At 35.8% G+C, this 17,846-nt stretch overlaps 1 protein-coding gene across 1 annotated transcript in view; it reads left to right on the top strand.

The window, feature by feature from the left end:
* Positions 1-9,038: 9,038 nt before the first annotated feature.
* Positions 9,039-17,846, top strand: part of SEMA3C (semaphorin 3C) — a 183,465-nt gene continuing 174,657 nt past the window's right edge. The window contains exons 1-2 of the mRNA XM_019661576.1: positions 9,039-9,397; positions 11,405-11,545. Of these exons, the coding sequence (XP_019517121.1) occupies positions 11,443-11,545 (103 nt within the window). The 5' untranslated portion in view covers positions 9,039-9,397; positions 11,405-11,442. The remainder of the gene's footprint in view (positions 9,398-11,404; positions 11,546-17,846) is intronic.

Genomic DNA, 17,846 nt, shown 5'->3' with positions numbered 1-17,846 from the left:
GATACTCTGACCATATTTTGGTTTCATTCAAATCATTCAATTATGATTTCATTCAAATTGTAATTTTTTTAAAGGCTGATAAGGGTGGAAGTGCAAAAAAGAATAAAAACAACAGATGATTATGGGACTGGAGAACCTTAAATGAAAATGAATGAAAAAATCATATATGCATATTTTATATAAATGTGTCATATAACCAAATCATACCACATATACACATAATGTAAAGTATATAAGGAACATAAATCCCATGGATAAACAATATATTGTGACTAAAGAGCTTATGTGCACTCATGAGACCTAAATGGAAGTCATATAATGAAATATTTCCTAATATTGAAGGCTGTTGCCCTTTATAAACCTTTAGAATGTGGTCAATATATACACACACACATAGGCAAATGACAGCATCAATAAATGGATACACAAGTCTAATTTTTACTGTGAAAGTTGAGGTCATGCCTTCAGTATTCCTATATTGTAATAGAATTATGGTATATTTTAATGTCTGTTCTTAAACTTTGTAAAGCCAGGATCAGAATATGCCTAAAAACTTTAGGGCTGGCCGAGTGGCTCAGTTGGTTAAGAGCTCGCTCAAGGGTTTGTGCTCTGAGCAACAGTGGTTCGAGTCCAGCCTGAGCTGAGCTGCCGCTGAGCTGCCAACAGGTGGCAGGATGGCTCAACCAAAAAAAAAAATATATATATATGTATAAAATCTATGTATATATGCATGTGTATGGAGGTGGGAAGGATGGGCTATTCAAAACCAGGAAAAGAAGCAGTTCATTTTGAAAAGAGAAGTTCTCTGGATAAACATTACCCATGAAGTGAATTTTTTGGAGTTACAGCTACATACAAGGTGTGACCAAAACATACGGTGAATGCTGCTGCCGAGTGCCATCCAACAGAAAGGCAGGGATCTTCAATATGGGAAGCAGCCTTTAACCTTAGTAACAGTGTGTGACAATTTTCAATTTGTTAGGTCCAATCAGTCAGTTGTGAGCTACGCTTGAGAGAAGGTGTGTTTTAAAGTGTGCCGTAAATCACCCTCCATCATGACAACGCTCCATGTCACACATGGCTTCTGGTATGGTGAGTTCTGTCAAATAAAAGCATTACAGTGTGTCCTCACTCACCTTATTCACTGGATCTGGCACCGGGGGACTTCTGGCTCTTCCCCAAAGTCAAAATGATTCAGGACATCGAGGCAGCCATGGCAGCGCAACTAAAGATATGAAAGAGGACTTCCAGAACTGCTTCAGAAAGTGGCAAGAATGATGGGATAAGTGTGTTCAAAGCGAGGGCGAGTATTTTGAGCGGGATTAATGGCAATGTGTCTTTTAGTGTAATAATTTTTTTAAAATTTAAACATTCACTGTGTTGTTTGATCATACCTTGTATTAATACTTTCGAAGTGAGCTGTTAGAAAAGTAGTTAACGGTAGCACTAGATTCTCTATGGCCAATGCTCAGTCCCTCTCAACAAGGTTTACTTTTGTTAACTTTTCATGTTTTCTATAATCATGAAGTAAAAATGCTTTCTTTCCTCATTAATATGAATTTTCTGTAGATAAATACAAATAATACATGATGTATTCCTTAAGTAATATGCTTATAATTACAAAAGTTTTTCATTAGTCTATCTATCATAGCATTTTAAAGCTGATAAACTGGTATGAAGGATGGTAGTTTTATAGTTCTTTCTTCATTTAAACCATAGATACTTTCTGAAAATGAATGTATATTTTTAAAGTTGAATGCATTAGGGAACTTGCTAATCAAAGGAATCTTTTGGATAAATTGAAAAATCCTTTAGTAAAGCAAGCTTTTAAAAACCATGCTGTTATTAATAACTCCAATTTTTTAATATTTTATTGGGGAATTGGAGGAGGGGAACAGTGTTGGGGAATTGGGGAAGGGGAACAAACAAGTTGCTGTCCTTTTGTTCTTCAGTCTAGTTGTGGAGGGCGTCGCTTCACTGGCCCATGTTGGTATAATCATTGCTCTCTTCCCGGGTGAGGCAGTCACTCGCCAGTGTTGGTATAATCATTGCTCTCTTCCCGGGTGAGGCAGTCACTCGCCAGCCATTGGATGGCCGCTCACAGCAGCTCAGCTCGCTGCTGGCCAGCCCCACTGCAGCCTACACTAGCGCGGCAATTCACAGCAGCCCAGCTCCAGGTTGAGTTGTTGTTCACCATCTTAGCTGTAGGGGGCAGTGTCACTGGCCCTCATGTGGGATCCAAACCGGCTGGCGTTCCAAGCCAACTCCTAACTAACGCACCACTCGGCCAGCCCCAATAACTCCAAATTTTTAATGTATGTGATTATTTTAAGTGATACGTACATTAAAAATAGAGAAAAAAATTGTGACAAAATCTATACAATCGATAGATTAAAATATCAAAATACAATTAGTAGAACATTTAGTTCTTAAAAGATTGTTTTTGTTGCTTCAAATTAAGGCCTTGGTAGAAGAAAGCTAGAATGAAACAATTCTATAGTGAAACATGAGAAGAAACAAAATAACATTTAATTTCCGTAAATAGATCATTTTTTCCTTTCTGTGCCAAGAATCACTGCTACTAGTTTCTTTTTATCATACTTTTAATGTGATGAGATTTTCAGAGAATTTTGTTTCAAATTTTAAACAGAGAACTCAAAACATATATCTGAATTTTAATTTTAAAACTAAAATGAAAAAAAAATTAATATAAATTCATGCCACCTGTTTCCGTAGTATTTTATTATCAAGAATCAAGCCAGTTCAAGTGTTCCCACAGTTTTTACAGACTCAAATTAAAGTTCAAATATGGCCTGAAGGGGGAATACAAACATAATTACTTTTGGGAGTAAAGTTACGAACCTTGGAAAGTGGTTACTTAAGAAGCCTGTAAGAAATTGCATGTGTTTGAACGCAACACTGTTAGTGACAATAAAATATCTTATTTAGGCTTTTAAGGTCTACAAAACATCACTAAATGAAAATTTAGTTTAATTAATTGAGCAACCATTTAGCCAGCAGGCACTAAATGCCAAGGTTTGGCTTTGCTGCTGGTGACAAACATCTAAGATTAAGTTGTCCTTCTCTGTAGCAGTTAGAATTCAAGGGCGAAAAATTTCACACCATTGTAACATTAAGTGATACAGCAGAGAGATAAACGAATTTATGGGAGTATGGATGTGCGAGAGAAGGTGTTAACATATATTATAATATCTGATTAACCGGGCAACCTGATGGTAGTTGTTATAATTCTGATTTTATAAATAAAAGTAAAACTGGAAATCAAACAATGCTCAAAACGATATAGTTACTATGTTAGGTATCAGAGATACCAAAATATATTTATGCAAAATATATTTGACATCAAAACTGACAACATTACCACTCTCTATATAACATACAGGATTTGACTGATTTTTTGCCTAGGATTACAGAAGAGGGAATGTTCTATAGACAAGATTTATTTGAGGTGAGTCTCAATGAATAAGAAAGATGGCCAGTTGGGTGAGATGGGGAAAAACAGAAGAAATAGCATATGCAAAACCACACAAGTGTGAGAAGGCATTGTGTGATCAAAGAACTGTAAGGTAAACATTTGATACATATGAAGTTTAAGGTACCAGTGGAAGGAATGGGTGAGAGGAGATGAGGGATTAACCAGGCCCAGCAGTGAAAGGGAATATGGGCCATGAAAGTAAGCTGGAACTTTTTCCTTCAGTGAATGAACAAAAGGTTTCTCAGTAACCCTGGTGACAATTGGCATAACAGGTAACCTGTGACTTGTAATTTTAAAATTAGACTGGACCTTTGCTGATATTGGTGAACTTCACGTTACTAGGCTCGAATCTACCGCACAAATTTATTTTTGGATTGGCATTTACTGTATTCACGTAAGTAACAAACTAGACATTTGAAAGGAATAGAACCAATTTTTAAAACTATAAATGTACGTGGATGGATGATCAAAGAATTTGCACTAATTTTTGTTTTATAATTGTGTGGTCTGTTATCTGGCCTGTTTATTATTGATTCCCTCTTCTTTTCCACTCACATTCCCTGAAATCCTTCTCCATCTATATATAGGTCAAGGCTGTTAAACATCTTAGTTCTAGCTATTCTAAAAGATACAAAGGAGATTCTGCTAATTCTGCTCTCAAGTTGTCTGTAATTTCATGATGAAGATAAGATGTCTGCATTTATAATTCACATCTGTGAAATGAAGTGTTAGCTATCCAACGATTACAGAAAACCTTCTTCAGGACTTAAACAGCTTAGGAGGAAAGGTAAAGGTCTCCACTCCCCTTTCCTACTTACTGGACTGTTAGATAAAGGTACCAAGGGTAGTGGGAAACCGGGAGTGTGTTGACTGGGGATCAGGAAGACCTGAATTCATTGCCTAGGGACAGGACCCAGGAATGGGGAGGTGCCGCAGATTTCTGAATTGGCTTCCTTGTTTGCATAATGAAGATACTCATAGATTCTTTTTAAAGCTGTTATGAGGAGTAAAAGAAGTACTCTTTGTAAAATATCTATTAAATGACTCATGCTCTTTAAATCAGACTCCCTTCCTGTACACTTCTGGTCTAAAGTTCAATGAGTCCATTGCAATGGACAAAATTCATCAAGGAAAAATATTTTATTGAAATGTACCCTGAGAGTTGCATATTTTAACTTATGTCATGTTTGTTAAAAAATTGAAAATTGTGAATCCTTCTTTAAAATTATCAAATGTCACTCGAAATTTCAAAGCATTAAGTATCATGAAATAAGTAGTATAAAAATAAATAAAAGTTGTTGATCCTTTTCAAATTCACTAAGCAGCCCTCTCCTGAAAATCACTGGTACAGAAGAGGACTAAATTTGTCATGTGATTTTCATAATGAGAATGCCTTTGCTATGATGTGAAAGTTGCTTACACAATTTAATAGTACCCTACTTTCTAGTCAGCCATTTAAAGTCCATGAAGAGTAGAAAAACAGTAAAATCTGAAGATTACTTGGAAAAGGCCTTTGGCCATGTCGAGGGGCTTAGAGGGGAGTTAATTAACCATTACTAACAGTCCTGAATTCATTGCTCCAGCTGGTTATTATTTTTGAGCTTCATTACACATATCTGACAATCAGAGGCACTTACATGGGCCTCTCAGGGCTCTCCTAGGAGAATAGACACAGGAAACGGTTTTGTACTCCCAGGTGAAAAGAAAGAAACCTTTCGACACAATAGATCCAGAAAAGCAGCTAGTATTACTGTGGGTGTGTATGTATATATTCAATTAACAAGCATTAATTAAATAACTGTTGGTTACTTTATAACTGCAGAAGTATATAGTTAATTTCAAAGACATATATTTCCCTCATTGAGGTTTTGCATGAAATATGCTAATAAGGATAAAACAATTACAGAGTTTACATTTTACCCGTGATGACAGTGTGAATGATCACAACACTCTTTTTCAATTTTGTCACGTGTACATATTAGAGGAGTAAAATTACTAACAGGCGCTTACTACCAAAACTCCTTACTATTCCACTTTTACATTTGAAATACTGTAATGTATAAACATTAGAAGCGACATACTCTTATTTTGGTTGAATTGGGAAATATGGTATTGTGTGTGAGATGTTTAAAGGTATTTAAAGAAATGTTGAAGAATTAAACTTTGACTTTTGTAAAAGCTTACACATTCACTTACCTTAAAATTACTAAGGGAAAAAGAGGCAAACAATGAATATTCTCTTTCTGGCCAGTTTCCCTCTCCAAAGCAAATCACTGTCACCTGTTTATTTTGTTTAATGCGAGGGATCCTGCAATTTGAGAATCCTAGAGTTTAGTACATATCAACAGAGAAACAGGCAGAGACTCAGGGTTATAGATTAGCAATGGGTTAAAAATGAAACTAGAGATACACTCATCTTATTGAAAAATAAGGATTTTAACGGAGGAAATAGTAAAGCAATTCCACACACAGATTTCCAGACCAGACCTGTTTGACCGGCTTCGTCTCAGAGCAGCTAGGGCAACCTAAGGAGAAATAAGACTCATGTAAACAAATTAAATAACCATTTGAAGTACAGACTTTCTAAAGACACAGCTCAGGAAATTGAAAGGGCTGGCATATGGAAGTTGAGAAAAGGAGGAAGACAGGAGAGAGGAGAGATGAAGGGAAAAGGAGAGGAGAGGAAACAGTGTAACAATTTCTCTGATTCGTGTTGAAAAATACAAGGCAGCGCTTGAGTCATGCCTGAGTTTCTGTTTCTATTTCAATATTTACTACCCATGTGACTTTGGGTAAACCTTCTAAGTTCTCATTTGTCAAATGGCAACCTCATTAAAAATGCTATTCATATAACATACAAAGTGCCTGGAATATATATGGTCTGTGTTCTATGACAAATATTAGTTATGACTAATAAGACAATTTTCAATCTCTGCAGGACTGAGTTTCTCTAGTTAAAGTTTATTCATTCATATAGCTCATCTGTACGATGGAGAAAAATCTGAAAACAATATATTTTCTTTAAATTTTAAATAAGATCATTCTTAACTGTACACCTCATAAAGAAAAGCTGGGGACATCACTCAAAATCAGGCTGAGTTGAACTTAAATGGTTTTTTTCAGGGTCACCAAAAATATCAAAAATTAAAAATAAGGGCAATCCAGAGAAACGTCAGTGTAAAGATATTGTACCAAATTATTAACATCTTAATGACAACGATTCTAAGTATTTTTAACTTAGATGTTTTCCCCAAGACATTTTGATGAGGGCAAACTTTATAATTAGTGGTCTCTACATTGTAATCGTCATTAGTCCTATAGATTCATTTAGTGTCCCCCTCCTTAACTAGCTTATCTGAACTAATATCGTGTCCCACCTGTAAGGACAGAATCAAAAACTGCATCATAGAAAAGTGGCACTGGCCACCAATGTCTCTTACATAAGTCCTGAATTGCTAAGGTGTTTTAGGCTCCTAAGCAGTTTGGAGAAATGGGGGCAGAGATAAATCTTATCAGGAGCACCTACTGCCAATCTTAAAATTTCACTATATGGCCCAGGTTTCAGGCAACCTTGAGCATTAATTGTGTCCTTGTGCTTGAATCTGCCTTAGCTAATGTCTGTCAATATTTTCATGACTCATTTTGAGGCATGGCCTACAGCGAATGTCTCACTACTAAGCAAATACCATTAAATGTCTCAGTACTTAGCAGACACCATTCAATTAATTACAGTGAAAAGAAGTTTATTCAGGCAAGAAGAGAGAGGGAACTGCCGCCCAAGTTTCATAGACTGATTAAATTTAAGCTATTTGTCATAGTCTCAAAAGCCTAGTGAGGATGCATGGCAGATTGAGCTAATTCTTTGGGCTTTTGTAAATTCAGTAAATTTCCTTGTAAATACACAATTTGACACGTATGTCGCCTTACATTTTTTTATCTTGGTTCCCTGAAACGTAAAAATAAAACATATTGCATATCCTACTTACATGGATTTACAGATTAATTGGCCTCTAATGGCTCTACATTTCTAAATTAATAATTATAAAATTCGTTAATGCTCACAGCAATCTTCGTTGTATATTTCTTTCTCCTTAATTTAATGCTGACTCAGACATCAGTAGGAAGATGACAGTGGTCAGTATGTAACTTGGGTCTTAATCAGTTTCAGAAGTATTTCAGAGAAATGTGCGTAGTGCTTACGTGTTTACATCTGGTTTTGAATAGTCAGATGTTTGGTGACTTAAATTCATTATTACAAACTTCTGTCAAGGAATTGCTGACATTTTTATTGCACTAATCATCACAAATATAGTTTAACTGTATTAATATTTTAAAGCTAAGCTATATTATTTAACCCCATTGAATTAGAAATCTCTTTCATCAACTTAGTTGATAATATTGGCCCTGTAATACAATTTTTGAACTCTTAAATTTGTATTCTTATTTGACCTGATGTTTTCATGTCTCAGCGATACAGAAAGCGTTAGAGACATTTTTATATAGACTACACATAACAGGTGGTACTTAGGCGTATGACGTGACTTAATCATCTCTTCACTTCCTCCTACCTGAGATTTAATTCAACTGTCCCGCTACGGCAATGATTTTTGCATTCTCATAAGTATTTTTCTATGATACAGTTTACAAGAATTTAGTGATCCCCTTTTCTTCATAAAGAAAATTAAAGAAAACAAGGTGGAAAAAATTACACTCCATAGGCCCTCCGTATAGTGACATCTGCTGGGCTGTAACCCATAGTGACTTTTAAGCAAGTACCTGCTCATTTTATTGGGAGTGGAAGCTCATTGCTCCTGTTTCTCCAGTATCTAGTTCTTTTTGTGTTCCCGGGAAATAATGTTCACTTACACATCAAAGTCAGATCTAGAGTTTAACAAGTGTACCTGAAAAATGGTGCTAGAAATAGACCCCTGATGTCTAGATTTGTAAACCAATGTCTGTTGTCATAATTCAGAACAGCCTTCCTCCACAAAATTGTGAAATAATTTCTTGTAATTATGTTTTGGGAGTATCCTGAAGGGAAAGGTACCGGAAATGAGCACGTGTGAAGAGGTCAACAGAATTACTGCCTGCGGGACATTAAGGAACGGCAATAGCAAACGATAGCCATTAAAAGGATAAACTTCTACGACGGGATTATTTCTGACGACCGGTTTTAGAAAAATTGCTGCAGGGAAAGGACAAGAGAACTCAGGCTGTTTTGAAAACGCTTCTCTTTGCCTTAAAAGGATGCAGTGATATTTCTAAAAAATAAAAATAAAAAAATTGCTTTGCACTTTTGATGTTTACGGCCAAGCAAAGCCTGTACGCCTTCCAAGAGTGGCCGGTAACAAACAGAAACCTTGGAGCGCACCCCGTAAGCGGCTCATTCCACCGCGGACCGGGCAGAGCGGAGCTGCTCCGCGGGTCCCCGAGCCGGCTGCAGCGCATTCCTGCATCTCCCGGCCGCGCGTCCCGGGGCCGGCCCCGCCCTCGCGGCTCCCTGCCACCCTCCTGCGGGCGCGCTCTGGGTGGGGCCTCGCGGCCGGCGGAGATGCGGCCGAGTGTGCAGGGCGGCTGAAGCCAGCCGGCTGGGCGGCGCGCCGGGGCAGCCAGAGCCGCGCGCCGCGTCGCTGTAACCGGACACCCGAGCGCTCGCCCCCCACGCCCGGCCACTTTCCATTCACTCCGAGGTGCTTGATTGAGCGACGCCGAGAAGGGCTCCGGGTGCCACTGCGCTGCAGCGCTGAGGATTCTTTTACAAAGAAACTCAGAGGACCGGGAAGAAAGAATCGCACCACTGGGACGCTCTAGATCAGGTCTTCTGGGAAAAGGACGCGAGACACACGCGGAGCCAGAGCGGTAGCAAATTGATTTTTTCCGTACCGATCTCTTCCCACCTCGGTAAGCTGGATTCCTTATTTTCAGCATTACAGATTGAGCAAAATGTAACTTTTGGGTCTGTGTGTCGACTTTTCACACATCGCTGTGCTCAAGCCTGGATATTTTCTTAAGCGCACATGTAGTTTGTCAGGGATCTGTTTCCCTTGCTGAGAGCCCGGCTTGAGTTGTTTCTTTAGGTTATGACACCTGCGGAGAGTTTAGAGTTGAGTATTTCAATGACTTCTAAGACACAATTTCTGGAGAGAACATAAAAGAGGCCTCCACTTACATGCTATTGGTGTTTTGATCAGAAGTGAAAACAACAAGCAGCATGTCTAAGTGAGTTAAAGGGGGAAACTTATAAAATGGGGAGGGGGGCCATGTGTAAGACACTTGGCTTTGAGTCACTTCTCCTCTCTAGGTGGGCTTGAAATCACATTGCACTATGTATTCGCTTCATTTGATCTGTCATTTCATCTACAACATTATTTTTTTGCAATCTGTGGCATGTGTCTCTTTTGGAGAGAGACATACTAGATAACTGATAATACCAATATGTAAAAATATATAAATATCATCAGCCTCCTTAAGAGAGACAAAGGTTAGGTATATTTATGGCTTTTTTTTGGCCTTTTATTATAAAGTCAACAAAACCAGGGAGCAAATTACTAAGGGAAAGTCACCCCATAAAATCAATTTTCTTCTAAGTTAATTTAGGGATGACAGGGTGAAGAGGTTGTGGAAGCAGGAAGAAAGTGTTTCTTTTGAAAATTACCAACACAAACATCTCCAAGGTTTCCTCCATCTGTGTGGTAAAAGAGACATATGATATTGTTTCCAACTCTCATTACGTATGCACCACCTAGGAAATCAACTTATAGTTTTTGTTTAAAATGGCATGTTCAGTTTAATTGTTCTTTTTCTTCTGCGTTCATCAAGCAACCTTTTCCATTTTTAGAGGCATTTCTTTATTGAATAAAATTAGTGATAAGATTTTAATTTTAAAAGTCACATAATATTAAGATCAGCATTATTGTAACCTATAAAAATAAAATTCTAGATTAAACTGTGTCATGCCATTTGCATGTATAATTATGCTGGACTAAAAATGATGGAATTATTATTATTTTTTTATGGTTCAGAGTTTATTTTGCATGCTGTAGCCACTGGAGCGCTTACATATCTGTTGTCACATATTACCTGAGCTTCCTTGGGATTCAGACATTACTTAATAGCATGTATCAATTTTATAACCTCAGTCCCAAACAGTACTATTTATCTCCCTGATTTATCTTTTGGAATTTTGACAGCCACTTTCTGGTTGATTTATTTTAAATATGCATTTGAGGGATCCATGGTTCACTGGATTGCTCACCACTAGGTCATTGGTTTGAATTTGGCACGAGTCCATGGTTACCTCATCTGTGTCATTTAACAGCTGCATGGTCATCTGTATAAACTGGCTGAAAACGGATTCAAGTGATTTTAGTGATCGAGGATTGAGCACATGTAGATTTATGTCATTTCAGAGACGAGTACTCCAAAAGAGCTAGTGAGTATAGAAGAGAGTGGGTACACGTGAATGTTCAGGTGGGATTTTCCTACTACCACTGTATTTGTGGTAGAAGGAAACGTTTTCATTTACTAATACCAACTGGCGCCATTCCCGAGACATTTAAAATGTAATGTGAGTTTTAGAGAGAAGATCAAGTTTAAATATTGGAGTTTCTTTTAGGAATCAATAACTTTTTCCTGGCTGCTTTGTTCTGCTTTAATATTAGTATTATTTTCTGGGAGATGAAATAGTTTCTCTTTTTCAATGAGGTCCGGACCAAATGAATCAAATCTAAATGTTCACATCTAAGAAGCAAAGTCACAGCACCTCCTACTGTTTGCATGACTGTGAAAGTTCAGAAATGTCTTTTGTGAATAGGGTGCTCTGTCTAGATTGCTTGTTTTGTGTATGTGGGCGTGGGTGTGCTCCTGAAATGTGATCTGAAATGTAAGAAACTTATCTGTCTTCTAAAGGTATTTTCCCTTGGACCTTAACTTGAAAATCTGAAGAAATGGCATTCCAGGCAGTTTGCGTGTTGGTTGGAGTATTTCTTTTCTCTGTCTGTGTAAAAGGATCTTCTCAGCCCCAAGCAAGAGTTTATTTAACATTTGATGGTAAGAAAGTTGATAAATACTCTGGGGAAAATGTTATTTATTTTCAGTTTCTTCTCCATATTCAAAAATTCAAGACAGTAAAGTATTATTGAGTATTGATTAATTTTTAAACTATTTACTGGACTGCTTTTTGTATGTTATGATATGGCTATTTCAAATGATTGGTTAATAGACACAAGCCCTCTATTGCATTTGTTTATAAAAATGCTTGAAGTATATTCTGCCCTTTTGTAAGTTTCTTCTATATTTGCATGTGTATGCATGGGGGATATGGTGAAGAACTCAAAGCCTAAAACCTCTGATCTTAAATTAACATTGACCTGGTTTGGTTGAGAAACACCCCCTATGTGCTAATCTTCATCAGCGGAAACAGGTATGCAGATTTAATTACTGAAAATGTTTTCCTGTTAAATTTTGGGCCTTACCCTCGAAACTGGACTCAGCATATGTTTTTGGTGGTGCTTCTTCTGCTTCCACAAGGAGTTCCTGAGGTTGGCAATGTCTCTTAATTAATTGAAAGGTAACTCAAAGAATACTTGGGAAAATGCTTTTGATTGCTGTTGTATACAGATGCTATCTTCAGAAGGTTAGGGAAATGGGTGTGATTTCAAATTTTCACAATAAAAGGTGTAAGGCCCTCTAAGGGAGTGGTTTGCCAAATGTATGCATGAGTATATATAGTTCAGATGACTTACAGATGGATGATTTCAGTCAATCCATATGAATTGGACAGATGGAAAAAGAAATGGATCTGAAAGATCATCCTGTCAATCAGGGTTATTTATATTTTTTATTCTCTGCATAAAACCTCAGTGTCATTGGGCACATTTTCATTTGAGAAACAGTATGCTCTTAAGACCTCCCTGTAGCAGAGTGTCTTTGAAACTCTCTTGTTATCTTGAATTTCAAACAGCAGTATGACTGACACTTATCAGTCAAATGGCTGTCTTTTTCTTTCTTTTTTAAGTTACCAAGTGCTTTCTCTAAGGCCATCATGAGCTCTGGAGTCACCTTATTTAGAACTCAGACTGTGTGAGCTTCTGTTTGCTTCCACAGCTCCTAAGCCAGGCCCCTTTGAAACCCATGACTATTCAGTTAAGTTGTGAAGAAAGCAAAAACAGACCCTTTGTAATGTCATTTTTAATTTTTTAATTATTAAAGCATCTTGCAGCTTGTTTATACTTTTTCTCCTAAGTTCACAACTATGAAATAGCTAATCAAATAAAAAAGGGCATTGTGGAGCTGTACAATTCTCCCCCTCATATCTGTATTTCTCTCAGTATGTAGGAAGATGGAGTGGTCTCATAGATTATCTCTAAACCTGTCTTCTCTATTACATCAAAATTAACCAAACTTTTTAAAATCTAAACTTAACCCAAAATAGGTAAATATTAAAAGCACGTCACCAGAGATAGTGCATTAAGTCTATATTTGAAGAGACAATTAAAATTTGTCTTTTACAGAGGAAATTCAGTGATACAATCTTTTAAAACCAAGCTTCAATACTATGTAGGAAAGATAGGGTGACCAGAAGTTATGATGGGCTTTTTAAAATACGTGCTACATCTCTAATATTTTAAAAGCTCTCAAATTCAAAACAGATTCTTGAAGAATAAGATTTACCCTAATTTATAGCATATGTAGATTACAGTGTGGTAAAATAGGCTATTGATATTAAAGTTTTATAATTCCTGATATGCTTCCCAAGAGTCTTAGTAGGAAACAATCACAGTGATAAAATATCACTTAATTTGGGTACTGTTTTAAAGAATATATCAACAGGGAGAATAAACTTAATGAAATTCCACAATTTCTAAATACCAAAAAAAAAGTATCTCTTAAAATGAACTATGTATTAGGCAAAGTAATATAGGAAAAGTACCTTGGGCAAAAGCAATTATTAAAATTTTAATCATAAAGTTATAGTAATTTTCTTAAGAGATATGACAGTACCTGCTTGAGATGCTTGTTCTGAATTTCTTATTTAAAGTTTTTCATTGATTTTATGATGACTTATCTGAGTATAATAAAGAGTAGGTTGCTAAATTTCTTCCACAATGGTTTGTCTTGACATATCTATATCTATATCTATATATAGATATAGATATAGATATAGATATGAACTTAAATGCATATGGATATATGTGGATATATATTTTCATGTTTTAAAATTTCTATAACTACTTCAAAACCAAAAAAATCAGGAGTTGGAAGATGCTTTCAAGGAAATTAAAATAATTTCAAGTTACATCAGGCCAAAGGTCTTTTGCATCTTTATAGTCGCTCATAATACCTTGCCTCCTGGCTCTTTTGTTTTGAAATCTTCGTCAGTACAGTTTGGTCCTCTGCCTGTCTCTGCCTAAATTCTGGTGGGGAATTTAGGAGAATCCTCTCAAGTCTTGTCTTACAGTTCAATTAAAAGTCACATTCAATTTAAGGTTTGTGAAATAAGAGATCCTATCTCCCATCCTAGTTCCATTCTTTCTTCTTGTGGTGGACTGATGGAGTGATAGCATTTAAGAAACAATGATTTAAATATTTGCCATCTTTATTGATCTAGCACAAGGCCAACCAGATGGTCATCAGCCCTAAGGGAGAATGTACTTCAGATGTTATTAGTTAGTTGTATTTGTGCTAGCTAAATCTTGCATGTTAAGAGATCTGTGACTCCTATTAGAGATTACATTTTGTAATTTTTATGATTCTAATTTTATGCCAGATAGTCCTTGGAATGAATATAAAGTTCATGCAAATGCTTTTTGTTTAAGTTGAATTTTTGTTGAAAACAAATCCAGTAGTTTTACAGGTTCACATTTCATAGCATTATTTCCACTGTATTTTTTCCCCAGGAAAATCTTTGGAATCTATAAAAGTCTTAAGGAAAGGCAAGACAAAACTTGTTTTTCTTGCTAATACACAAGGAAAATCATAGTTGAAAAGATTCTGCTTTTATCCAGCAGAGATTTTAGCATGCAGTATTTTATAAAATCAGGAATAAATACATGTAATTTGATTAAAGGTATCAGTTGTATTTTCAAGAAAAGGTTCTGAGTTTCAGAAAAATGGAAATATTGTCTATATTTGAATATACATAAAATGTAATTACTGAGTTAAATGGTTAAATTTAAAAATGAGAGATTCATATAAGATTACTTTCTCAGCTAGTAGTTCAGATTTTGAATCTAAGATATTTAATTTATTGACATAAAGCTATTCATATTACCTTATTATCCTTACTGTGTCTGTATCTGTAGGATCTGTAGTAATGTTCTTTGTTTCACTCCTGATATTGATAATTTGTGTCTATTTCATTATGTTCTGACTGATCTGTTTAGACATCATTTTTTTCATTTTATTGATCTCTTTAAATAATTAACTTTTAGTTTCATTTTTTTTCTAGTATTTTTCTGTTTAATGTTTTCTTGATTTATACTCCAGAATTCAGTTATCTTTTTAACTTCTTGCTTTGTGTTTAAGTTGCTCTTTTTTTTAAATTCTTAGTGTGGAAACTTAGGTCCCTCATTTGAAAAGTATTTTCTAATATAAGTAGCTATGCAGTCATGCTATAAATTTCTCTTGAAACACTACTATAGCAGTGTGTCACATTTTGATCAGATATGTTTTTATTTTCAGTCAGTTCAAAATGTCTTCTATTTCTTTTTGTTATGTTTTCTTTTACCCATGGGTTATTTAGAAAAGTGTTGCATAATTTACAAATATTTGGGAATATATACACACACACACACACACACACACACACACGCACACACACACACTACTATGTATATATACATATATATATATATGTATATATTCCCAAATATTTTTAAATTTCTGTTATTAGGTATTGGCATATTTAGGATCATTATACCTTGAATTAACCCCTTTTTTATTATTAAATATCCCAGATTATTCCTGGTAATAATCCTTATTCCGAAATGTATTTTGTATGTACATAATGCTTTTATCTTTTTTGTATAATGAAAAATACCAACAAACTTTTAGTTATAATAAGGTAGGGAGAATGTCATAATTCACATAGCCTCTAGAAATTGTTTATTTAAATATTAGAAAATATGTTTAAAGACACATATATTTTTGATATACATGTGTATGAACATATGATTGGCAGTGTGGTATAGTGAGAACAGCAATTACATGAAAACCAGAATATCAGGGGTTTTAGTCCTTTATTCTTCACTAATTAACTCTGAAACTGTCAGGACCTCAGTATACTGACCATTAAAAAAAAAAAAAAAAAGGGCCCACCAAGTGGCTCAGTTGGTTAAGAGCTTGCTCAAGAGTGCGAGCTCTGAGCAACAGCAGTTCAAGTCCTGGCCTGAGCTGAGCTGCCGCTGAGCTGCCAATAGGTGGCAGGATGGCTCAGCTAAAAACAAACAAAACAAAACAAAAAGAACTAAATTATCTCTTAAGACCCCTTGTTGTCCTAAAATTATATGATATTAAACTTAGTTTTGTTTTATAAATATCACCTCCTTTAAGAAAATTTTCTATAAGAATTCCCTTCAATGCTTTCAAGAACATTTTTTTGTAAAGGACCTGGCCAAAGGGACGAACAAAACAAATCAAGCAATTTTCAAAAATTCATGGATTTTGGAGTCTTACAGAACTGGTTCTAAATGGTTGTCTGCTACTTTCTGGGTATACTATGTTGGTGTAGTTACTTAATCTCCCTAATCCAGCATTTTATCACCTGTAAAATGGGAATAACACATACTTCATAGAACTGTTCTGAAAATTAAATGAATTAAGTTTGTAAAGTGCATTGTGTGGCATACTGGGTTCACCCCATTACAATACAGTACACAGAGGCTTGCATTAGAGTTAGTATTTGTAGTTCCTTTAGGGCAGAAATATGATCTTCTTTTGTAATGTGATTACTTCTCCTCCACTTAGCATAGAGACTGATATTTGTTCTTTGATACCCCTTACCCCTACACCTCCCAACCAAGAGATCCTTGATATACTACAACTACCCTTTAGTGAATTTTGGATAATTTAAAACAATAACAGATAACAGGTAGAATACAACAGATACCCGTTTCTTCATCATAGCGCTAGAACATAAATAGCCTGAGAGGAATTTTTGTTACTTTGTGCACGGAAAACTTTAGACTCATCCCCTGATACACAGCTGATGGTCACATATTTTCTGCCTACCTCTAAACTTTTCCTATATTATGCACTAATAATTCAGTGCAGTCTGGGAATTAATCTTTTATATTAACCCTTTCCAGTTAATTCTCAAATCTCCTAATTATTCTATTTCCTTCCCTAATAGACATTTCACCTCCATACATTTTAGATATTTCCTGCCAGCGAGTTTTTTTGTGTGTGTGAATCTTGATTAGAAACCTAGTTTTCCAATATTAAAGGGAAGAGGCCTCATATATACTCAGCCTTCCTTTCACAGCGACTTGATCAGTGGCTTGTCAGGGATGTTGTCTTAACTCTTAATACCATTGGCATCTACATACGCTACCTTGTTTAACATATCTATCATAGATATGTTTAGACTTTTAAAGTATTGCTCCAAATGCATTATTTTTTTAATATTCTATTTTTTAAAAGTCCAATTGTTCATGATGAGGTTGAACATATTAAAAACCCAGTCTACTTGGTTTACTTCTTATGATTGTCATGGCATAGTGCGTGGTTTGAAATTATAGACAGCAGTTTGCTACTCTTGGGGCATTGAAGAGTAGCATAAAACCTCAGGAAGGGGGGCATGTGGGATAATTTCTGATTCTTTTCTGCAAGATGATATGAAATACAGCTCTGTAAATATATCCACAGAGATATATAAGTAAAGTAAAACACAAATATATCCGTAAAGTAAAATACAAATATAAATATATCCACATACAAGGTATGACAATTAAGTTTGCAAACTCATCCTAGAAAAGTGCTACATACCTCATTCTTGAATATCACTAAGGTGACTTTCAAAGTACTCCCCTTGGGAAACAATGCACAGACGCCAGCACCTAGTCCACCCTTTAAAGTAATTTTTGAACTCTTTTTTTCTGGAATGGCTATCAGAGCTGTCATTGTATTATCCTTGATGTCCTGAATGTTATCAAAATGTCTTCCTTTCAATATTTCCTTTATCTTCTGGTAAAGAAAAAAGTCGTTGGGGGACAGATCAGGTGAGTAGGGAGGGTGTTCCAGTACAGTTGTTTCCTGGCTTAAAGCTCCCTCACAGACAGTGCCATGTGGGCTGGTGCATTGTCGTGATGCAAGAACCATGAATTGTTGGCGAAAAGTTCAGATCGTCTAA

This window comes from Hipposideros armiger, unplaced genomic scaffold, assembly GCF_001890085.2.
Source record: "Hipposideros armiger isolate ML-2016 unplaced genomic scaffold, ASM189008v1 scaffold_354, whole genome shotgun sequence".
In the NCBI taxonomy this organism is placed as follows: Eukaryota; Metazoa; Chordata; class Mammalia; order Chiroptera; family Hipposideridae; genus Hipposideros; species Hipposideros armiger.
Note: the sequence above shows the minus strand (reverse complement) of the source record. Positions and strands in the feature narration are given on the sequence as shown.